This window comes from Scyliorhinus torazame, chromosome 15 (genome assembly GCF_047496885.1).
Source record: "Scyliorhinus torazame isolate Kashiwa2021f chromosome 15, sScyTor2.1, whole genome shotgun sequence".
In the NCBI taxonomy this organism is placed as follows: domain Eukaryota; kingdom Metazoa; phylum Chordata; class Chondrichthyes; order Carcharhiniformes; family Scyliorhinidae; genus Scyliorhinus; species Scyliorhinus torazame.
In genome coordinates, this window is record NC_092721.1 from 204,341,025 (window position 1) to 204,365,018 (window position 23,994).

Here is a 23,994-nt window from a genome sequence, read left to right on the forward strand (position 1 = left end):
ATAGGTCAGGGACGTCTGTCTTGAACACCTCAGACCTGGCCTTCAGTAGGGAGTGGATCTCCTGGTTAAACCATGGTTTCCGGTTGGAGAACGTACGTACTACCTTCTTTGGCACGCAGTCGTCCACACACTTGCTGATGAAGTGACGGTGGTGGCATACTCGTCCAGGTTGGACACCGAGTTCTTGAATATGGACCAGTCCACTGACTCCGGGCAGTCGCATAGAAGCTCATCTGTTGCCTCTGAGCAACATTGCACGACCTTCCGAACCGGATCCGCCCATTTAAGCTTCTGTTTGTATGCCGGGAGAAGGAGCACCGTCTTGTGGTCTGATTTTCCGAATATTATCGGTGACAATCCTACTTCTGGCGAGTCTGGAGAAGCTGAGGTTGTTTTTGGAGGAGAGAAGGTTGAGGAGAGTCTTGAGAGGTGTTGAAAATCACAGTGTTTTGACGGAGTAAGAAAATAAGGACATAAATAGGAGCTGGGTTAAGTCTCTGTCCAAACCTGCTCCGCCATTCGCTAAGATCATCGCTGAGCTCTTACTTCACCTTTTATTGTACCCCGTTCCTTCACTCTCTTTGCTTGTAGAAGGTGCACAGTGGCAGACAGGTCAGTAACCAGAGGGCGCCCAGTTAAGATAATTGGGTGTCCCTGCACCACAGGAACTGCAAACAGCACTATCATCTTCTGGAGGGCTATTAGAAATAGGCAATAAACACTGGACTTGCTCACATCACGTGAATGAATTAAAATCAAAGAACCAGAGTTGGGATGAGATTTTATTTTAAACACTGAGTTGCAGTACTAGAGTGTACCGTCTGAATGTACCGGGCGGCACGGTAGCACAGTGGTTAGCACGGTTGCTTCACAGCGCTAGGGTCCCAGGTTTGATTCCCGGCTTGGGTCACTCTCTGGGCGGAGTCTGCACGTTCTCCCCGTGTCTGCGTAGGTTTCCTCCGGGTGCTCCGGTTCCCTCCCACAAGTCCCGAAAGACATGCTGTTCGGTGAATTGGACATTCTGAATTCTCCCTCAGTGTACCCAAACCGGCGCCGGAGTGTGGCGACTGGGGGATTTTCACAGTAACTTCATTGCAGTGTTAATGTAAGCCTACTTGTGACAATACAGATTATTATTATTAAGATTATTATTAGAAAGAGCAGATCCTGGGATAACTTGCAAAAGGGAATTTTGTTAAATACTTGAAAAGAGAAAATGTGCTGGACTGTGAGGGAAGAGGAATTGGAGCTAACTCTGATTCAAAGAGACGGCACGGCTGCACTGGGCTGAATGGTCTCCTTCTGTGCTGTGTGGTTCTATGGGACAGGGAGAGGTTTTGTTGGCCACAGCAGGTTGGTGAGTGGACCGCAGGGGGGGGGGGAGAGGAGGGGGGGGGGGGGGGGGGCTGCTGGGCTGCGGGCAGACGAGCAGTCTGGAAAATGTGAAACTCGGCCTTGTCAAATGATCACGATCTCCACTTTCCCAGGCCCTATTAGCAGAAGTGGAATCCATTTCACATCCTGCAATCTTGTACATGCCGAAGGTCAGAGTGTTATCTTCTCCTCTTCCAGCCCCAGCTGTGACAACTGATGCTCTATTTTGTAAACACTGAAAATGGTCGAGGCGTGCACTCCATTCACAGGCACTCCTCAGTCGAGAGAGCCTTGCGTACGTGCCGAGTCTGATCACATCTCTCTAAAATGCCTCAAAGCGCTCTGAATTACTTTGAAGGGCAGTGACTGCCATGCAAGCAAGCCTGGTGGATAGTGGGCAAGATTCCCACCAGCATCAATAAGGTGAATGAATGGCCAATAATTGTCCAGCCTGACGTCTGGGGCACAGTATTGAGCGAGTGCTGCATTGTTGCAGATGTTGCCTTTTTGGATGAGCCATTAAGCCAAGGCCTTGCCTGTCCTTCAAGGTGGGTGTGAAAGACACCCGAGCATTATTTTGAGGTTCTGTCTGGTACCCTGGCCTAGACTTAGTTGCATTTGTAGAACAGTAGAGCAGAGGCCATTCGGCCCATCGAGTCTGCACCATCTATTTCAAAGGGCAATCCATTCATCGCGTTGTTTTCCAATAACCCTATAACTATTGTCTCCTGTTTATCCAGTTCTCCTTTGAAAGCTACTATCTGTACCAAACATCTCTCAGTGTGTTTCTAATCCTTAACTGCTCATTGCATTGAAAATATCTTCCTCAATTTGCCTTTGGTTCTTTTCACTATAAGTCTGTGCTAACCGTGGCTCAGTGGGCAGCACCCGAGTCCCAAGGTCCTGGGTTCACATCCCACTCAGGACCTGAGCATAATGATCAAGGCTCCCAGTCCAGTGCAGTACAGGGCGAGTGCTGCACTGTCAGAGACGCTGTCTTTTGGATGTGACATTAAACCGAGGCCCCGTCGGGCTGTTGGGCGGATGTAAAAGATCCCGTGACACTATTTTTAAGACGAGCAGGTGGTTTCTCCCCGTTGTCCTGGACAATATTTATTGTTCAATCAACTTCGCAAAAACAGATCATCTGATCATGATCACATTGCTGTTTGTGGGAGCTTGCTGTGCGCAAATTGGCTGCTGCTTCTTTTTTAGGGAATGTGGGCTAGGCCAGCATTTGTTGCCCATCCCTAATTGTCCCTTGAGAAAGTGGTGTTGAGCTGCCTTCTTGAACCGCTGCAGTCCATGTGGTGTAGGTACACCCACTGTGCTGTTAGGGAGAGAGTTCCAGGATGTTGCCCCAGCGACAGTGAAGGAGCGGCCGATATATTTCCAAGTCAGGGTGGTGAGTGACTTGGAGGGGAACCTCCAGTTGGTGGGGTTCCCAGGTATCTGCTGCTCTTGTCCTTCTGGATGGTAGTGGTCGCGTGTTTGCCTACCGTACAACAATAAATGCACTTTGGAAAGTACTTCATTGTTCAGGAATCAATAAATGAAATCGCCTTTTTTTCTTTCTATATCCTCTGATTATTGATTTTTTTACCCCCATTGGAAACAGTTTCTCTTTAATTATTAGAAATAAACCCTTCATTATTTTGAACACATCTACCATGTCTCTGCTAAATCTTCTCTTCTCGAAAGAGAACACTCCCAACCTTCTCCAGTCTTTCCAAATTAACTGAAATCGCTCATCCTAACAAAACAAGCATACTAATCAGGAGCAGGATTAGGCCACTCGGCCCCTCGAGCCTGCTCGTCCATTCAACCGGACCATGGCCGATCTGATTGTAACCTCAACCCCACCTTCCTGCCCATCCCTCCCAATAACCTTTCATCCTCCTTGTTTGTCAAGAATCTATCAGCTCTGCCTTAAAAATATTCAAAGAGTCTGCTTCCACTGCCTTTTGAGGAAGAGTTCCAGAAACTCATTACCCTCTAACTATTTCCGTAAATCTCCTCTGCACCCCTTCCTTGGCACCCTCCCTAAAGTCTGTCCCCAGAATTGGGTGCCCAGAATTGGACACTGACTGAGGGCTGACCTGTGACTTATAAAGGCATACCACTACGTCCTTGTTTTTTGTGTTCCAAGCTCTGTTTTATAAAGCACAGGATCCTGTACTATGTTTTTAATCTGCTGTCTTTCCACCTGCAAAGAGAACACAACGTTTTGCTGGTATACAGTGGGCTAGATTTTCCGATCCCCGACGCCGAAATCGGGGATGGCAGCGCTGAAAACCCTCCCTGAAAAACGGCGTATTTGTAGAGTACGCTGCACGCCGTATCCACGGCCTCCGTACGTTGGCTGAGGCCCGTCCTGCGATGCTCTGTCCCCGACCGGCTGAGTTCCTGACGGCGTGGGCCTCTCATGGTCTCACCCGTCGGGAACTTGGCGTGGCGCCTGCGGACTGAGTCCAGCACCGCCACAGTCGGGGGAGGGCCGATCCGCGGGCAGGGGTGGACATATTCGGGGCTGGGGGCACTGTGGTGGGGCAGTCCGGGGCGCGTGAGCCATCCGAAAGGGCGGACTATTTCGCAGGCCAGGTCCACGAGCGGCAAGCATCCAGAACGGAGAACCCAGCCCCTTAACCCAGTAAAACATCCAAAGGTGCTACTTCACAGGAGTGTTAACAAACGCAATCTGACTCCAAGCCACCTAGATGACCAAAAAGCTAGGTCAAAGAGGCAGATTCTACGGAGAGTCTTAAATGAGGAAAGATAAAGGTGCAGAGGTTTAGGGGGAGAATTCTAGAGCTTCGTGAGCTGAAGGCATGATGGCCAGTGGTGGATTAATTCAAACTCTGGGATCCTCGAGGTCAGAATTAGAGGGGTGCAGTGATCTGAGAGGGTTGTGGGACTGGAGGAGATCACAGAGAAGTGGAGGGGCGAGGCCATGGAGGGATTTGAAAACGGGGATGAGCATTTTAAATCTTGAGGCAATGACAGACCTGGAGCCTGCGTGGGTCAGCGAGCACAGAGGGGGGGTGCGTGAATGGAACTTGGTGCAAGTTGGGACATGGGCAACTTCTTCTGTTGTGATGTCGGATCAGCAGGATTTGAAATTTCGACGTTACTGGAACAGCTGGGTCTGCCAGAAACGTATAACCACTTCTCAGACATTATTCTAGAGTTCCTTCTACCTCCCATGGCGAGAAGACAGTTCAGTTGTCCCAATCCTCAAGCCTGACGAGCAATCATCCAAGGTTCCCCTCTGCTGTTAGGGGATTTTATTTTTCAATGCTGTGCCTCCTCCACACCTTTAAGTAATGATTCCTTAATGGCTTCCTCAGTAATTTATGATCAGAGCTTCTACCATATTATATTGCAGTCATTTTTCTATCCTCATTGATTGTCTGATTACCGTGTCATTCCTCACTGATTAGGCAAATTCCATTATTGATGATAAGGAAACTAATTGAGAGTGAGTATTAAAGGGACAGATCTGACCCTTAAACAAAGATCCCTAGCACCATACACCTTGCTTTGCCGGCCTCGTTTTGCTCTGTGTCTCGGTCTCGCCCTGCTCTGTGTCTCGGTCTCGCCCACTCAGGCTCCCTCTCGTACAGTCCTGCCCACTCCCAATGCAGTGCGCGGGATGCAGCGGTTACGGGGTGCAAGAGGGCGAAAGGAACGCGTGACAAACACAGTTTTAAAAAAAAAGTAACAGCAAAGCGATAGAGTAGGAGCAGCAGGAAGAGAGGAACTAATGGGGATGCAGGAAGAAAGTGGCATTTGGACGGAAAGAGAGAAATGTAAAGACAATAGGCAGAGTGGAGTATCCACACCCCGAGATCTCATGATGCAGCCATGCCTGGCAAGTCATCATCAGAAAGGAAACATTCTGCAGCGAAGCCTCCCCTTAAACCCACATTTTTACCTCTTTCCCCTCCCCCGCCTCCACCCCCCACAAAAAGTGTTCGAGCACCCATAGAACATACAGTGCAGAAGGAGGCCATTCAGCCCATCGAGTCTGCGCCGACCCACTTAAGCCCTCACTTCCACCCTATCCCCGTAACCCAATAACCCCTCCTACCCTTTTTGGACACTTAAGTGCAATTTAGCACGGCCAATCCACCTAACCTGCACATCTTTGGACTGTGGGAGGAAACCGGAGCACCCGGAGGAAACCCACGCACACACGGGGAGAACGTGCAGACTCCGCACAGACAGTGACCCAGCAAGGAATCGTACCTGGGACCCTGGAGCGGTGAAGCCACGGTGCTAACCAAAATGTGACCATGCTACCATGCCTGCCTCACAAACGACAGGGAAGCTAGCAAGAGAGTTGTGCTGAACCTTTGTAAAGGTTAGAGTTCAGCTGGAGAACGGCATCCCAACAGTGTTCAGCAAACCTTAGCAAAGATGACAAGGGCGTGCAGCAGCTTTACTGGGACGATAGCAGGGATGTGAGACTGAAGAAGCTGGGTTTGTTTTTCTCCAAGCGGCGGGATCCTAGAGGAGGTATAATATAGGCGTTCAAAATCCTGAATGGTTTTGCTAGCCCAAATCAAGAGAACCAGTTTCCAGTGACGGAGGGTAAGCAGCCAGAGGACGGATTTCAGATCATCAGCGTTGGTCAATGAGATGAGTGGGCTGTGTGTTTGGGCAAAAACAAAGACTTGCATTTATATAGCCACCGTGCATCTTTAAACACTCTGGAAGTGTAGTTACTGATGCAATGTAGAAATGCGGCAGCCAGTTTGCACACAGCAAGATCCCACAAACAGCAATGAGGAACGAACCAGATAATCTGTGATTTTGTGATCTTGGTTGGGGAGACAGAGGAGAGCTTTCCTGCTGTTCTTCAAAGTAGTGCCATAGGTTCTTTCATATCCACCTGAAAGGTCAAATGGAGCCCCGGTTTACTATCTCTTCCAAAGGTCGGCACCGCGGACAGTGCAGCGCACCCTTAGTACTGGGGAGGCATTGGGCCTGGATTTATATGCTCAAGATCTGGAATGGGCCTTAAACCCAGAACCTTATGACTGCCAGACGCGAGTGCTGCCCGCTGAGACACAGAGACACACTCGTGAGTGACAACACCTAGCGAAAGGAGAGTGGGAGCAGAATCAACAGGAACTTTCAAACGGGAACTACTTGATAGGGCAGTGGTGAATAAGCAGGAGGAGTGAGCTAATTGGACAGCTCTTACAAAGAGCACTGCGAGCCATGGTGGGCTGAATGGCCAGCTCTCGTGCTACATCAGTCAATAAAACTCTTGAGACAGCAGATGAGAAATGACGCAGTGAGATTAGCTCAGCCCAGGTGGCATAGACACACCACATTCCAATGCCCCAAACTGCCCACAAACACTGCCAGTGGCAGCCATTCAGGATATATATATATATATGATTTTTTAAGTAATCATAAAACTCTGGAATTGATTGCGTGCGAGCAAACAATTGCAATGCCACCCTTAGGAGTGACTCTGCGCAACAACGATCAATATTGCAAAGAGCAGAGTGTAAATCCTTCACTGCAGCAGACATGCTTAGGGGCACACCGCATATCTCCCAGAGAACGGATATTCACCCAGCCTGTAATCTTGCGGGAAAAAAAACCCAGCTGCTTGTCAAAGATCTACGTTGCCTTTTATCTGCATTTAGTTTCCGATGCATCATTTATATAATTTCAGGATCGGATAGTGGATAGCACTGCGAGAGGCTGGTCAGTGTGCGTGAGCGTAACTCAAGTTCCTGATCCTTGTTTACAAATCACTTCCATGGCTTGACTCCACTCTACCCCTTCGCCAGTCGCGTGGCCCAATTCATGCCCACTGGCCTTCTCTGCATCCCCTTCTTCCCATTTTGCCATGTTAGCTGTGTCTCCAGCCAACAATACCCCCTTGTACCGGCAACTGGCTCCTGAACCCTTTTCCCACTTCAAAATGTGACCTTCAAAACCACCTGTTTTGATTAATTCGTATCCCGAAGCCTGCTCAGATTGAACCCGCAATTTGTGAAGCATCTGGGGGAGTTTCGCTGTTAACAGTGCTGTACAGGAGAGTGTGTGTTGTGGATGGCACTGTTTCAAAAATAATTTACAGGGATGTGGGTGTCACTGTCTGGGCCAACATTTACTACCCATCCTGAATTGTCCTTAGGAAGATGATAGTGAACCGCTGCAGTCCATGAGGTGTAGGTACACCCACAGTGCTGTTAGGGAGGGGGTTCCAGGATTTTGCCCCAGCGACAGTGAAGGAACGGCCGATATATTTCCAAGTCAGGATGGTGTGAGGCTTGGAGGGGAACCACCAGGTGGTGGGGTTCCCAGGTATCTGCTGCCCTTATCTTTCTGGATGGCAGTGGTCGTGGGTTTGGAAGGTGTTGTCTAAGGTCCTTGGTGAGTTCCTGCAGTGCATCTCCCCGATGGTGTTCACGGCTGTCACTGTGCGTTGGTGGTGGAGGGTTTGAATGTTTGTGGAAGGAATGCCAATCAAGTGGGCTGCTTTGTCGTAGAGCACGTGTGGCACAGTGGCTAGCACTGCTGCCTCACAGCTCCAGAAATCTGAGTTCAATTCTGGCCTCAGGTGACTGTGCGGAGTTTGCACGTTCTCCCCGTGTCTGCGTGGGTTTCCTCCGGGTGCTCCGGTTTCCTCCCACAGTCCGAAGATGTGCAGGTTAGGTGGATTGGCCATGCTAAATTGCACCTTAGTTTCCAAATGATTAGATGGGGTTATGGGGATAGGGTGGAGGTGTGGGCTTAAGTAGGGTGCTCTTAGGGCAGCACGGTGGTGCAGTGGTTAGCACTGCTGCCTCACGGCACCGAGGTCCTAGGTTCAATCCCGGCTCTGGGTCACTGTCCGTGTGGAGTTTGCACATTCTCCGCGTGTTTGCGTGGGTTTCGCCCTCACAACCCAAAGATGTGCAGGGTAGGTGGCTTGGCCACGCTAAATTGCCCCTTAATTGGAAAAAAATAATTGGATGTGCTGGACTCCTCCATCATTGAAGGTGGGATAATTGTGGAGTGAGTTCTTTAATTGTCCACCACCATTCACGACTAGATGTGGCAGGACTGGAGAGCTTAGATCTGATCCGTTGGTTGTGGAATCGCTTAGCTCTAGAACATAGAATAAAATACAGCACAGAACAGGCCCTTCGGCCCATGATGTTGTGCCGAACCTTTGTCCTAGACGTAGATTATCATAGAATTTACAGTGCAGAAGGAGGCCATTCGGCCCGTCGAGTCTGCACCGGCTCTTGGAAAGAGCACCCTACCCAAAGTCAACACCAAGGTCCACCCTATCCTCATAACCCAGTAACCCCACCCAACACTAAGGGCAATTTTGGACACGAAGGGCAATTTATCATGGCCAATCCACCTAACCTGCACATCTTTGGACTGTGGGAGGAAACCGGAGCACCCGGAGGAAACCCACGCAAACACGGGGAGGATATGCAGACTCCGCACAGACAGTGATCCAAGCCGAATCGAACCTGGGATCCTGGAGCTGTGAAGCAATTGTGCTAACCACTATGCTACTGTGCTGCCCGATAGCTCTGTCTATTACTTGCTGCTAATGTTGTTCTGCATACAAAGAATCCTGTGTGTTGCTTAAACAAGTTGACACCTCATTTTTCGGTGTACCTGATGTTGCTCCTGGCTCTCCTGTACTCTTCATTGAACCAGGGTTGATCCCCTGGCTTGGTAGTAATGGTAGAGTGAGGGATATGCTGGGCCATGAGGTTGCAGATTGTGGTTGAATACAATTCTGCTGCTGCTGATGGCCCACAGCGCCTCCTGGAGGCCCAGCCTTGAGTTGCTAGATCTGTTCGAAGTCTATCCCATTTTGCACGGTGGTAGTGCCACACAACACGATGGAGGGTATCCTCAATGTGAAGGCGGGACTTGGGCTTCACAAAATACTTGAGTGAATGGAAGGTCTGGTGAATTGACACTGACAGGATAATGAGTCGGGGGGGGGGGGGGGGGGGTTGTCAGGGGCGATGGGGGTCAGGGCGGGAGGGTCAGTAAGGGTTGTGGGGGATTGGGGTGGGCTGGGGGGGGGGTTGTAGGGTGGGGGGGGCTGGGGGTGCATGGGGGGTGGGGTGGGGTGAGTTTGGGGTGGGCCGGGGTGTATGTGGGGGTGGGCCGGGGTTGGGTTGGGGTGGACCCGGGGTGTGTGTGTGTGGGGGGGGGGGGGGTTTGGGTAGTATGGGGTGGGTCGGGAGATTGCAGCAATGATGAGTTATGGGGTTAGCGAGCGTGTCTTTGGGGCAGTTTTGTTGAATTTCCATTTCTCACATTCAGGTGCCAATCCCTTACTCCGCAATGATATGGGCACACACACCAGTGGACTACGCCAGGGAAGGAGAAGTCAAAAAGCTGTTGAAGGAGGCAGAGGTGAAGGTAAAGCAGCTTCCTCAGCTTTTACTCCGAGGATCTTGCAGTCCTGGAGCAGAATAATGTCTTCTTCTTTCACTTGAGAATGAACTTGGCTTCTAACCATTCATTGGAAAGGGCAATGTTTAACAGAGTCACACACATCAGATAGGCCAGTGAAGAACTGAGGGAGTGCAGCAATGTCAGAGATACTGTTTTCATATGAAACCTTAAATGGAACACCACACTGGTGGATAGAAAAACCCAGTGTGACTATTTCAAAGGGCATACTGAATACTGAAGGAGGCAAGAGGGGAAATTGCTGAGGCCTTGATAGAAATCTTTGGATCCTCACTGTCTTCAGGTGATGTTCCGGAGGACTGGAGAATAGGCAATGTTGTTCCTTTGTTTAAGAAGGGTAGCAAGGATAATCCAGGGAACTACAGGCCGGTGAGCCTTACGTCAGTCGTAGGGAAATTACTGGAGAGAATTCTTCGAGACAGGATCTACTCCCATTTTGAAGTATTTGCGAGAGGCAGCACGGTTTTGTGAAGGGGAGGTCATGTCTCACTAACTTGATAGAGTTTTTCGAGGAGGTCACAAAGATAATTGATGCAGGTAGGGCAGTGAATGTTGTCTATATGGACTTCAGTAAGGCCTTTGACAAGGTCCCTCATAGCAGACTGGCACAAAAGGTGAAGTCACACGGGATCAGAGGTGAGCTGGCAAGATGGATACAGAACTGAGTAGGTCATAGAAGGCAGAGAGTAGCAATGGAAGGGTGCTTTTCTGATTGGAGGGCTGTGACTAGTGGTGTTCCACAGGGATCAGTGCTGGGACATTTGCTGTTCGTAGTATATATAAACGATTTGGAGATAAATGTAACTGGTCTGATTAGTAAGTTTGCGGACGACACAAAGGTTGGTGGAATTGCGGATAGTAATGAGGACTGTCAGAGGATACAGCAGGATTTAGATCGTTTGGAGACTTGGGCGGAGAGATGGCAGATGGAGTTTAATCCGGACAAATGTGAGGTAATGGATTTTGGAAGGTCTAATGCAGGTAGGGAATATACAGTGAATGGTAGAACTTTCAAGAGTATTGACAGTCAGAGAGATCTAGGTGTACAGGTCCACAGGTCACTGAAAGGGGCAACACAGGTGGAGAAGGTAGTCAAGAAGGCATACGGCATGCTTGCCTTCATTGGCCGGGGCATTGAGTGTAAGAATTGGCAAATCATGTTGCAGCTATATAGAACCTTAGTTAGGCCAGACTTGGAGTATTGTGTTCAATTCTGGTCGCCACACTACCAGAAGTATGTGGAGGCTTTAGAGAGGGTGCAGAAGAGATTTACCAGGATGTTGGGATGGAGGGCATTAGCTATGAGGAAAGGTTGAATAAACTTGGTTTCTTATCACTTGAACGACGGAGGCTGAGGGGCGACCTGATAGAGGTCTTCAAAATTATGAGGGGCATAGACAGAGTGGATAGTCAAAGGCTTTTCCCCAGGGTAGAGGGGTCAATTACTAGGGGGCATAGGTTTAAGGTGCGAGGGGCAAGGTTTAGAGTAGATGTACGAGGCAAGTTTTTTACACACAGGGTAGTGGGTGCCTGGAACTCGCTGCCGGAGGAGGTGGTGGAAGCAGGGACGAGAGTGACATTTAAGGGGCATCTTGACATATACATGAATAGGATGGGAACAGAGGGATACGGACCCAGGAAGTGTAGAAGATTTTAGTTTAGACGGGCAGCATGGTCGGCACGGGCTTGGAGGGCCGAAGGGCCTGTTCCCGTGCTGTACTTTTCTTTGTTCTTTGTATATGAATGCAAGGGGCTGGTTTAGCACACTGGGCTAAATCGCTGGCTTTGAAAGCAGACCAAGGCAGGCCAGCAGCACGGTTCAATTCCTGTACCAGCCTCCCAGAACAGGCGCCGGAATGTGGCGACTAGGGGCTTTTCACAGTAACTTCATTGAAGCCTACTCGTGACAATAAGCGATTATCATTCTCAAGTTCTTTTTCTTTTTAACCAGTTTGGGCCAGGCACCCGATCTGGGATCTTGCTGCTCTCTCTGTGGAGCTCAATACCACACTTGCTGAGAGCAGGTGGCATAGCTCATTTCTGATCCAAAATCTCAAACCTTCATTAAACCACGTGGAACTGCACATTGGTCAAACAAACCACAGAAATTCAACAGCTTGCAATCTACAGACTGGAGGAATGAAGAAACGTGTGATGGACGCGCACACACTCTCTCACTTGTACATGTACAGGGAGGCAGGGGCGCAGTGGCATCGTCACTGGACTAGTAAACCAGAGACCCAGAGTAATGGTCTGGGGACATGGGTTCGAATCCCACCAGGGCAGATGGTGGAATTTGAATACAATAAAAATCTGGAATTAAAAGTCTAATGATGACCATGAAACCACAGTCACTAATGTCCTTTAGGGAAGGATCTCTGCCATCCTTACCTGGCCTGGCCTACATGTCACATGCACTCACACACACACACACACACACACACAGGCACCTGCAGACAGATTTGCACATGCAACATATTCACTCACGGACTCAACTGTCACATACCAAAGGGCAGCAGGGTGGCGCAGTGGTTAGTATTGCTGCCTTAAGGTGCCGAGGTCCCAGGTTCGATCCCGGCTCTGGGTCACTGCCCATGTGGAGTTTGCACATTCTCCCCGTGTCTGCGTGGGTTTCGCCCCCACAACCCAAAGATGTGCAGAGTAGGTGGATTGACCACGCTAAATTGCCCCTTAATTGGAAAAAATGAATTGGGCACTCTAAATTTTTTTTAAACTGTCACATACCCTCAGCACACGCACACCATGTATGCGCCACACATGTACACACCACACAAGCCCACACACACTTGTCACACATGCTACACACATGGCACACAGCACATGCACATGTTCCGCACGTGCACATGCCATGTACCCTCGCACGCCACACACGCACCCAGGCTGCACATGGACACCGCCGCGCGCGCACAAGCTGTAGACACGCAGCGTACACACATGTCACGTGCACACACTACACACACACGGCGCGAACGCTTACACACCGCGCACATACACACGCCACGTGCATACATATGCCGTGCCCGCACACATGGCGCTCACACACCAGCTCTGCGCACACACGCCGTGCACACACACACCAATGATGCTGCACTCAAACACATGCCACACGCAAACACACACATAAACACAAACAGACAGTCTCATCGTTCTGTAGCAGTTTTCTCATTATGCTTTGGGAAGTGACTGATGATAAATTGCCCAAAATGAAATTTCTTATATAAAAAAAATGGATGCAGTCGCAAAACAAACACTCAATAAACTGATGGAATCCATCATTCGCAGGGTTTCAGATGGGGCAATAACTGTGTGACAGCTCCCCTGTGAAAGGAACAGTCACAACGGAGCTTATACTGAACCTGAGTCGGGCTAAAGATGCAGGTCCTTCTGGCGGAAGATGTATCATTCAAACACCTCTCAAAACACACAGATATCTATGTGTGTATAAAAATACTGATAGAAGCACAGCTCTTTAATTTGCCTGATGTTTGGTATTCACATATTTGCATCTGAGCTGCATAGCGCTCACAGACACAAACTCCTTAATGTGCAACACTAAATAACAAATAGATTAAATGTTCAAATATTTAACAGACAGCTTTGCTGCTTTTTAATACATATTCAAAAACTTACAAAAAAATTGAGTTGTAAAGCTGGAGGTATTTTGAATAATTAAATCAGAAATATGGAATAAATAAGGCAGTTTTATTCCATCCCTTAAAAATCCATAAAAATAAGCATTGTTATTTTCTGTACAATTCTACATTTTGTCACCCTTTTCCCCCTCAAAGGTGCCAACTCTGCGATGGGAGATCCGGCCCACAGACACGGACCACCACCTTGTCTCTGACCCAAGTGGGGCATATGGGCCTGTTCTGATAATGTCACTGAATTAGCATCCAGAGGCCCAGGCTAATGTTCTGGGGACAAGGGTTCAAATCCCACCCCGGCAGCTGGTGGAATTTAAATTCAATTAAGAAATCTGGAATTTAAAGCTAGCCTCGGTAATGGTGACCAGGAAACTATCATCGATCGTTGTAAAAACCCACCTGGTTCACTAATGTCCTTTAGGGAAGGAAATCTGCCGTCCTTACCCGGTCTGGCCTACATGTGGCTCCAGACCCACAGCAATGTGGTTGACTCTTTACTGCCCCTCGCTGAAATGGCCGAGCCGGGACAACTGCCCTCAGTGAAATGGTCGAGCAAGACAACTGCCCCTCACTGAAATGGCCGAGCGAGACAACTGCCCCTCACTGAAATGGCCGAGCGAGACAACTGCCCCTCACTGAAATGGCCGAGCGGGACAACTGCCCCTCACTGAAATGGCCGAGTGGGACAACTGCCCCTCACTGAAATGGCCGAGCGAGACAACTGCCCCTCAATGAAATGGCCGAGCCGGGACAACTGCCCCTCACTGAAATGGCCGAGCGGGACAACTGCCCCTCACTGAAATGGCCGAGTGGGACAACTGCCCCTCACTGAAATGGCCGAGTGGGACAACTGCCCCTCACTGAAATGGCCGAGTGGGACAACTGCCCCTCACTGAAATGGCCGAGCGGGACAACTGCCCCTCACTGAAATGGCCGAGCGGGACAACTGCCCCTCACTGAAATGGCCGAGTGAGTCAACTGCCCCTCACTGAAATGGCCGAATGAGACAACTGCCCCTCACTGAAATGGCCGAGCGAGACAACTGCCCCTCACTGAAATGGCCGAGCGAGACAACTGCCCCTCACTGAAATGGCCGAGTGAGACAACTGCCCCTCACTGAAATGGCCGAGCGAGACACTCTGTTCAAGGGCAATTACGGATAGGCAAGCCAGCTAGCCCAGCCAGCAACTCCCCATTCATCATAGTGAGACTCACCAGACTATTCCACTCTGTGATGTATTACAGCTATGCTGGAACTTTCCTGCACTCACTCCTCACTCACCCACATTCTCACTCCCAGACACACACATACTCCCAGACACGCCTGCTGTCACACACTCAATCTGACCCCCCCCCCCCCCTCCCTCAATCACTCTTACTCCCACACCTTCACTCTCACTCTCTGACTCAGACTATTTAGGAATGGACACGTCAAGTGAGAGTGGCGACATTAGATTGATTGGGCTCAATAAGTGCTTTTCACCCAGTTTGAGGCGTCTTAACAACCGAGAAATGGAGACATTGACCTTGTAAAAGTGAAGTCAATAAATCTACGACTTTCATATAATTTTACAGCATGGAAAAAGCCCAAATATCCCATTGTGCTTATGCTAGGTTTTTGAAAACAATGTATAATTAGTCCCAGCACGGTGGCACAGTGGTTGGCACTGCTGCCTCACAGCACCGAGGTCCCGGGTTCGATCCCGGCTCTGGGTCACAGTCTGTGTGGAGTTTGCACATTCTCCCCGTGTCTGGGTGGGTCTCACCCCCACAGCCCAAAGATGTGCAGGGCAGGTGGATTGGCCACGCTAAATTTCCCCTTAATTGAAAAAAAAGTAATTGGGTACTCTAAATTTAAAAAAGAAATAGTCCCAGCCCTCTATTTCTGTCTCGTAACTCTGCCCGCTGTCAGCTGGCACCAGAACAGTGACATTTGGAAGCTGCCAAATAATTGTAAAAACTCAACTGGTTCATTAATGTTCAGTCTGGGTCTATATATGACTCCAGCCCCCACGCTAACGTGCTTTATTCTTCATTCCCTCTCAGAAATAACCCTGCCACGTCATTCAGTTATTTAAACAAATGCTGGGAAGCACAATTGGAGAGGAGGAAAGGTAGATTTGTATTTCATTACCAGCAGATATCCAAAAGGCCTTTCCAGCCGATGAAACACTTTAGAGGTGCAGCCAACTGTTGTAATGTAGGAAGGATGTGGAAGCTTTGCAGAAGGCGCAGAGGACGTTTACCAGGACGTTGCCTGGTCTGGAGGGTGTTAGCTATGTGGAGAGGCTGAATAGATTCGGACTGTTTTCATTAGAACGACAGAGGTTGGGGGGTGACCTGCTAGATTACAAGATTATGAGGGGCATGGGTAGAGTGGATGGGCAGGCACTCTTTCCCATGGTGGAGGGGTGAGCCACTGGGGGCATGGCTTTAAGGTCCATGGAGCAAGGTATAGAGGAGATGTGCGAGGCAGGTTTTTTACACAGAGGGTGGTGAGTGCCTGGAACGCGTTGCCAGGGGAGGTTGTGGAAACAGATACATTAACGGTGTTCAAAAGGCATCTTGACAAACACATGGATAGGACGGGTATAGAGGGATACGGCACAAGGAAGTGCTGAGGGATTTGGCCAAGGGTGGTAGCATGACCGGTACAGGCTTGGAGGGCCGAAGGGCCTGTTCCTGTGCTGTATTGTTCTTTGTTCTTTTACACAGCAGCCAACTTGGGCACAGCAAACTCCCATAGCAATAACATCAATAGCCAGAGCATGCATTTTAATGGTGATTGAGGCACCAAAGTTGCCCAGAACCCTAGGGACAACACCCCTGCTCCCCTTTGAAATAGTGCTGTGGCATTTTTTCTGGTCACCCGGGAGGGCTGGTGGGGTTTGGCTTTAACATCTCATTCGCAAAGCTAGCAGGGAAGCACCTCAACCACTCCCTGTGCTAGTGAGTTAAATATTCTCACTGTCCTCTGAGCAGGGGCTTTTACTGAGCTTCCGATTCGGTTTACTCGTGACTGTCTTCAGTTGTACCCTCCCTCACAAATGAAAATATATTCTCCCCATCGACCCCCTTCATAATTGTCGAGCTTTGTGAAGTGGTTTAACGAGTTGCACGAAATGTCAGGGAGACGAGGAATGGTCAGTAAATGCCAGCCTTGCAGCAATGTATTAAAACATTCACGGGGACAAGTTAACCCGTTGACCAGCCTGTTTGTGCCTCTCTCACTTTGCAGTACCAGGAACAGCAGAGGAAGCGGGAGGCTGAGGAACGCAGGCGGTTTCCGCTGGAGCAGAGACTGAAAGAGCACATCATCGGCCAGGAGACTGCCATCGCCACTGTGGCAGCAGGCATGTACAAAACCATCCAAAAAGGGGCATCGCGAGTTGTGGCTTTGCAGGGACCCCTGTTTTGCGCAGTCACCGTCTGCATGTCAATACTTAAGTCAACACCAAAGGCAGCAACTGTAATTTTATAGAGGGAGTGCCTCACTCCAGCTTTCCATGCCCACTGGGAGGGAGCACAAGCAAACCGCACACTGGTAGAATCTTAGTGCCGGGAAAGGCCATTCGGCCCATTGTGTCTGTGTTGGCCTTTTGAAAGAGCTATCCAATTAGACTCACTGCCCCTGCCCTATCCATTAGCTTTAAGTATCCTCCTCCTCCATAGATGTGCAGGTTAGGTGTATTCGCTATGCTAAACTGTCCTTAGTGTCCAAAAAAGGTGAGGTGGGGTATCGGGGATAGGGTGGAGGTGTGGGGGTAGGATGGAGTTGTGGGCTTAGGTAGGGTGCTCTTTCCAAGGGCTGGTGCAGACTCGATGGGCCGAATGGCCTCCTTCTGCACTGTAAATTCTATGCTTCTAGGTTTATATCAAATACCCCTTTGAAAGATACTGTTGAACTGCCCTTTCAGGCAGCGCATTCCAGATCACAGCAACTTGCTGTGTAAGGAAAAATCTTCCTCTTCTCCCGTTTGCCTCCCCTGGTCACTGTGTCTCTTGCCAGAGAAGACAGTTTCTCCTGAGTTACTCCACTGAAATCTCTCTCTCTCTCTCTCTCTCTCTCTCTCTCTCCCCCCCCCACCCCCCATACGTTTGAACAACACAGTCTAACAAGCCTCTCCTCCAGTCATAAGTGAGTTTGACCAGACCCAGCCCAGTACCCTGGAAAGCTCTGAGAGATCATAATCCACTGGTATGAACAGAACAGTGATCCTCTTCCAATCCTATGCCAGAAATGTAGTCATGATGTGGAGATGCCGGCATTGGGCTGGGATGGGCACAGTAAGAAGTCTGATAACACCAGGTTAAGGTCCAATAGGTTTGTTTGGAATCACTAGCTTTCGGAGCACTGTTCGTTCCTCAGGTGAGTGATGTAGTGTGATGGGAGTGCCTGGGTGTGTTTAATGGGGACTTTATATTTTTTTTCAAAAAAATAATTTTTATTAAAGGTTTTCATAAAATATCAATAGAAAAATAGAACCCAACAGGGTTAAGTACAAAACACAGTCTGGAAAAGCAACCCTCCATACCCCCCTCCCCCATGTACAAAAAATAATAAATTAACATAAACACCCCGACTTAACACAACAGGTATATACACCCCCTCAGTAAATAACAAAAACAGTAGTAAAGTAAACCCCCCCCCCCCCCAGCTGCTGCTGCCATTGACCAATGTCTATCGTTCTGCCAGAAAGTCTAAGAACGGTTGCCACCGCCTAAAGAACCCTTGTACCGACCCTCTCAAGGCGAATTTCACCCTCTCCAATTTAATGAACCCCGCCATATCGCTGATCCAGGATTCCACGCTTGGGGGCCTCGCATCCTTCCACTGAAGAAGAATCCTTCGCCGGGCTACCAGGGACGCAAAGGCCAGAATTCCGGCCTCTTTCACCTCCTGCACTCCCGGCTCCTCTGCCACCCCAAATATTGCGAGCCCCCAGCCCGGTTTGACCCTGGATCCTACCACCCTCGACACCGTCCTTGCTACGCCCTTCCAAAGTTCCTCCAGCGCTGGGCATGCCCAGAACATATGGGTGTGATTTGCTGGGCTCCCTGAACACATAACACACCTGTCCTCACCCCCAAAGAACCGGCTCATCCTTGTCCCGGTCATGTGTGCCCTGTGCAGCACCTTAAACTGTATGAGGCTGAGCCTCGCGCACGATGAGGAAGAGTTCACCCTCCCCAGGGCATCTGCCCACGTCCCTTCCTCAATCTCCTCTCCCAACTCCTCCTCCCACTTACCTTTTACCTCCACCACCGAGGACTCCTCCTCCTCCTGCATCACCTGGTACGTTTCCGAGATCTTCCCCACTCCCACCCACCCCCCCGAGAGCACCCTGTCCTGTACAGTGTGTGGCAGTAGTCGCGGGAATTCCACCAGCTGCCGTCTGGCAAACGCCCTTACCTGTAAGTACCTGAAGGTGTTCCTCGGGGGGAGTCCGTACGTCTCCTCCAGCTCACCCAGACTCGCGAACTTCCCGTCCACAAACAGGTCCCCCAACTTTCGTATCCCTGCCCTGTGCCACTCCGAAAACCCTCCACCTGTTCTTCCTGGGGCGAACCGGTGGTTCCCCCGTAATGGGGTCCACGCCGAGGCCCCGACTTCCCCCCTGTGCCGCTTCCACTGCCCCCAGATTTTGAGGGCAGCCGCCACCACCGGGCTCATGGTATACCTCCTTGGAGGGAGCGGCAGCGGCGCCGTTGCCAGCGCCCCCAGACTCGTACCCACACAGGACGCCGTCTCCAGCCTCTTCCATGCAGCCCCCTCCCCCTGCATCACCCACTTGCGCACCATCATCGCATTGGCGGCCCAGTAGTACCCACAGTGGTTGGGCAGCGCCAGCCCCCCCCCCCCCCCCCCCTATCTCTACTCCGCTCCAGGAGCACCCTTCTCACCCTCGGAGTCCCTCGCGCCCACACAAACCCCATTATACTCCTGTTGACCTGCCGAAAGAAGGCCTTCGGGATAAACACTGGGATGCACTGGAACTGGAACAAAATCCTTGGGAGCACCGTCATTTTGACTGACTGCACCCTACCCGCCAGGGACAGTGGCAACGCATCCTGTTTGTGGCCACACTTGCCATCGGGACCTCATACAACAGCCTAACACACCTGACAAATCCCTCCCCAAACCCGAACCTCTTCAGCACCTCCCACAGGTAGCCCCACTAATGGGGACATTATAGAGGGACCTTTACTCTGTATCTAACCCCGTGCTGTACCTGTCCTCTGAGTGTTTGATGGGGACAGTGTAGAGGGAGCTTTACTGTATATCTAACCCCGTGCTGTCCCTGTCCTGGGAGTGTTTGATGGGGACAGTGTAGAGGGAGCTTTACTGTATATCTAACCCCGTGCTGTCCCTGTCCTGGGAGTGTTTGATGGGGACAGTGTAGAGGGAGCTTTACTCTGTATCTAACCCCGTGCTGTCCCTGTCCTGGGAGTGTTTGATGGGGACAGTGTAGAGGGAGCTTTACTCTGTATCTAACCCCGTGCTGTCCCTGTCCTGGGAGTGTTTGATGGGGACAGTGTAGAGGGAGCTTTACTCTGTATCTAACCCCTTTTTGTACCTGTCCTGGGAGTGTTTGATGGGGACAGTGTAGAGGGAGCTATACTCTGTATCTAACCCCGTGCTGTACCTGTCCTGGGAGTGTTTGATGGGGACAGTGTAGAGGGAGCTTTACTCTGTATCTAACCCCGTGCTGTACCCGGCCGGGGAGTGTTTGATGTCAATATCAACCTGAACCTGAAGACCGGTATTGTAGAACCATACAATCCCTACTGCGCAGAAGGGCGCCATTCGGCCCGTCGGGTCTGCACTGACCCACTGAAAGAGGCAGCCTACCTCAGCCCACCTGCCCTATCCCTGTTCCCCCACCTAATCTGCACATCCCTGGGCAGTAAGCGGCAGTGTTAGCGTGGCCAATGCACCTCACCTGCACATCTTTGGACTGTGGGAAGAAAGCTGAGCTCTGACATTTCAGGGTGGAGTGGGGTTTGCTGGAAAGAGAGCTTACCCAATAACTCTGTGCATACGAGGTGATAGGTGTGGTTTGGCCTGAGCAGCGGGATCGATGGAAAGAATGGCCAAGCAGCATTTTATATTCCATTCTCTTTATCAGAGTTCTGATGAAAATAGAACAAGTTGTTTCAGAGTAATTCACTTAGACACCAGATCAATTCAAAGCAGGAAGGAAAGGTATTTTCCTTTTTTGCAAAACAAACCCTCAGACGGGCATGGCTGGAATAACAATTTCATAATATTTGTAATGTGCTGTTCTGTTAAAGTTTGTGCTTTTCTCTTGAGAGGGTCATATAATCATTGGTAAAGTTTTGAGCTGAGATTCAGGGTCTGATTCCGCTCGATGGTCAAGATGCTCTGAGGTGATTCGTTCCTGCTTTGGTTAGCAGACCAAATGTTCCCCTGTCAGTCCTGGCTTGATGTTGAGCTGTGCCATCTGCGTGTCTGCATTATTGTCCCGAGTGAGGATTGAGAGAACTGTCGCTGAGTTGCCCCTGCCCCCCTACCCCCTGCCTGCCCGCCCTGCCCCCCCGCCCCCGCCTCCCCTTGCTCCCCTACCCCCCTGCCTGCCCCGCCCCCTGCCTGCCCCCGCCCCCCGCCTGCCCGCTCTCTCTGCCCTGCGTGCTCTCTCTGCCCCGTGCGCTCTCTCTGCCCCGCCCGCTCTCTCTGCCCCGCCCGCTCTCTCTGCCCCGCCCGCTCTCTCTGCCCCGCCCGTTCTCTCTGCCCCGCCCGCTCTCTCTGCCCCGCCCGCTCTCTCTGCCCCGCCCGCTCTCTCTGCCCCGCCCGCTCTCTCTGCCCCGCCCGCTCTCTCTGCCCCGCCCGCTCTCTCTGCCCCGCCCGCTCTCTCTGCCCCGCGCGCTCTCTCTGCCCCGCGCGCTCTCTCTGCCCCGCGCGCTCTCTCTGCCCCGCGCGCTCTCTCTGCCCCGCGCGCTCTCTCTGCCCCGCGCGCTCTCTCTGCCCCGCGCGCTCTCTCTGCCCCGCGCGCTCTCTCTGCCCCGCGCGCTCTCTCTGCCCCGCGCGCTCTCTCTGCCCCGCGCGCTCTCTCTGCCCCGCGCGCTCTCTCTGCCCCGCGCGCTCTCTCTGCCCCGCGCGCTCTCTCTGCCCCGCGCGCTCTCTCTGCCCCGCGCTCTCTCTCCCCCTCTGACTGCCTGCCCTGTGCACTCCCTGCCCCGCGCGTCCCTTTCTTCCCCCCTCCCCAACTCTTCCCCCCCACCTCTTCCCCAACCCACTCTCCCCCTGCCTCGTCTCGCTCGCTTTCTCTCTCTTGCTCACTTTCTTGCACTCTGCCCCTCTCGCACTTTGCCGCTCTCGCTCTCTGCCACTCTCGCTTTCTGCCGCTCTCTGCCACTCTCGCTCTCTGCCGCTCTCGCTCTCTGCCGCTCTCTCTCACTGCCGCTCTCTGCTGCTCTCGCTCTCTGCCGCTCTCTGCTGCTCTCGCTCTCTGCTGCTCTCGCTCTCTGCTGCTCTCGCTCTCTGCTGCTCTCGCTCTCTGCTGCTCTCGCTCTCTGCTGCTCTCGCTCTCTGTCGCTCTCGCTCTCTGTCGCTCTCGCTCTCTGCTGCTCTCGCTCTCTGTCGCTTTCGCTCTCTGTCGCTCTCGCTCTCTGCCGCTCTCTCTCTCTGCCGCTCTCGCTCTCTGCCGCTCATGCTCTCTGCCGCTCATGCTCTCTGCCGCTCACGCTCTCTGTCGCTCTCTGCTGCTCTCGCTCTCTGCTGCTCTCGCTCTCTGTCGCTCTCGCTCTCTGTCGCTCTCGCTCTCTGTCGCTCTCGCTCTCTGTCGCTCTCGCTCTCTGCCGCTCACGCTCTCTGTCGCTCTCTGCTGCTCTCGCTCTCTGCCGCCCTCGCTCTCTGCCGCCCTCGCTCTCTGCCGCCCTCGCTCTCTGCCGCCCTCGCTCTCTGCCGCCCTCGCTCTCTGCCGCCCTCGCTCTCTGCCGCCCTCGCTCTCTGCCGCCCTCGCTCTCTGCCGCCCTCGCTCTCTGCCGCCCTCGCTCTCTGCCGCCCTCGCTCTCTGCCGCCCTCGCTCTCTGCCGCCCTCGCTCTCTGCCGCCCTCGCTCTCTGCCGCCCTCGCTCTCTGCCGCCCTCGCTCTCTGCCGCCCTCGCTCTCTGCCGCCCTCGCTCTCTGCCGCCCTCGCTCTCTGCCGCCCTCGCTCTCTGCCGCCCTCGCTCTCTGCCGCCCTCGCTCTCTGCCGCCGTCGCTCTCTGCCGCTCTCGCTCTCTGTCGCTCTCTGTCGCTCTCTGCCACTCTCGCTCTCTGTCGCTCTCTGCCACTCTCACTCTCTGTCGCTCTCTGCCACTCTCACTCTTTGTTGCTCTCTCTCTCTGCCGTTCTCTCTCTCTGCCGTTCTCTCTCTCTGCCGCTCTCGCTCTCTGTCGCTCTCGCTCTCTGTCGCTCTCTGTCGCTCTCTGTCGCTCTCGCTCTCTGTCGCTCTCGCTCTCTGCCACTCACGCTCTCTGTTGCTCTCTCTGCCGTTCTCTCTCTCTGCCGTTCTCTCTCTCTGTCGCTCTCTGCTGCTCTCGCTCTCTGCTGCTCTCGCTCTCTGCTGCTCTCGCTCTCTGCTGCTCTCGCTCTCTGCTGCTCTCGCTCTCTGCTGCTCTCGCTCTCTGCTGCTCTCGCTCTCTGCTGCTCTCGCTCTCTGCTGCTCTCGCTCTCTGTCGCTCTCGCTCTCTGTCGCTCTCGCTCTCTGTCGCTCTCGCTCTCTGTCGCTCTCGCTCTCTGTCGCTCTCGCTCTCTGTCGCTCTCGCTCTCTGTCGCTCTCGCTCTCTGCCGCTCTCGCTCTCTGCCGCTCTCGCTCTCTGCCACTCATGCTCTCTGCCGCTCACGCTCTCTGTCGCTCTCTGCTGCTCTCGCTCTCTGTCACTCTCTGCCGCTCACGCTCTCTGTCGCTCTCTGCTGCTCTCGCTCTCTGTCACTCTCGCTCTCTGTCGCTCTCTGCCGCTCATGCTCTCTGTCGCTCTCTGCTGCTCTCGCTCTCTGTCGCTCTCGCTCTCTGTCGCTCTCGCTCTCTGTCGCTCTCGCTCTCTGCCGCTCTCTCTCTCTGCCGCTCTCTCTCTCTGCCGCTCTCTCTCTCTGCCGCTCTCGCTCTCTGCCACTCATGCTCTCTGCCGCTCACGCTCTCTGTCGCTCTCTGCTGCTCTCGCTCTCTGCTGCTCTCGCTCTCTGCTGCTCTCGCTCTCTGCTGCTCTCGCTCTCTGCTGCTCTCGCTCTCTGCTGCTCTCTCTCTCTGCCGCTCTCGCTCTCTGCCGCTCTCGCTCTCTGCCGCTCTCGCTCTCTGCCGCTCTCGCTCTCTGCCGCTCTCGCTCTCTGTCGCTCTCGCTCTCTGTCGCTCTCGCTCTCTGTCGCTCTCGCTCTCTGTCGCTCTCGCTCTCTGTCGCTCTCGCTCTCTGTCGCTCTCGCTCTCTGTCGCTCTCGCTCTCTGTCGCTCTCGCTCTCTGTCGCTCTCGCTCTCTGTCGCTCTCGCTCTCTG

The 23,994-nt window shown here is 52.3% G+C and overlaps 1 protein-coding gene across 1 annotated transcript in view; it reads left to right on the top strand.

The window, feature by feature from the left end:
* clpb (ClpB family mitochondrial disaggregase) overlaps nucleotides 1–23,994 on the top strand; it is a 212,413-nt gene that overhangs the window by 95,562 nt on the left and 92,857 nt on the right. Inside the window, 3 exon segments of the mRNA XM_072477474.1 lie at nucleotides 9,682–9,713; nucleotides 9,715–9,780; nucleotides 16,741–16,855. Coding sequence (XP_072333575.1) covers nucleotides 9,682–9,713; nucleotides 9,715–9,780; nucleotides 16,741–16,855 — 213 coding nt within the window.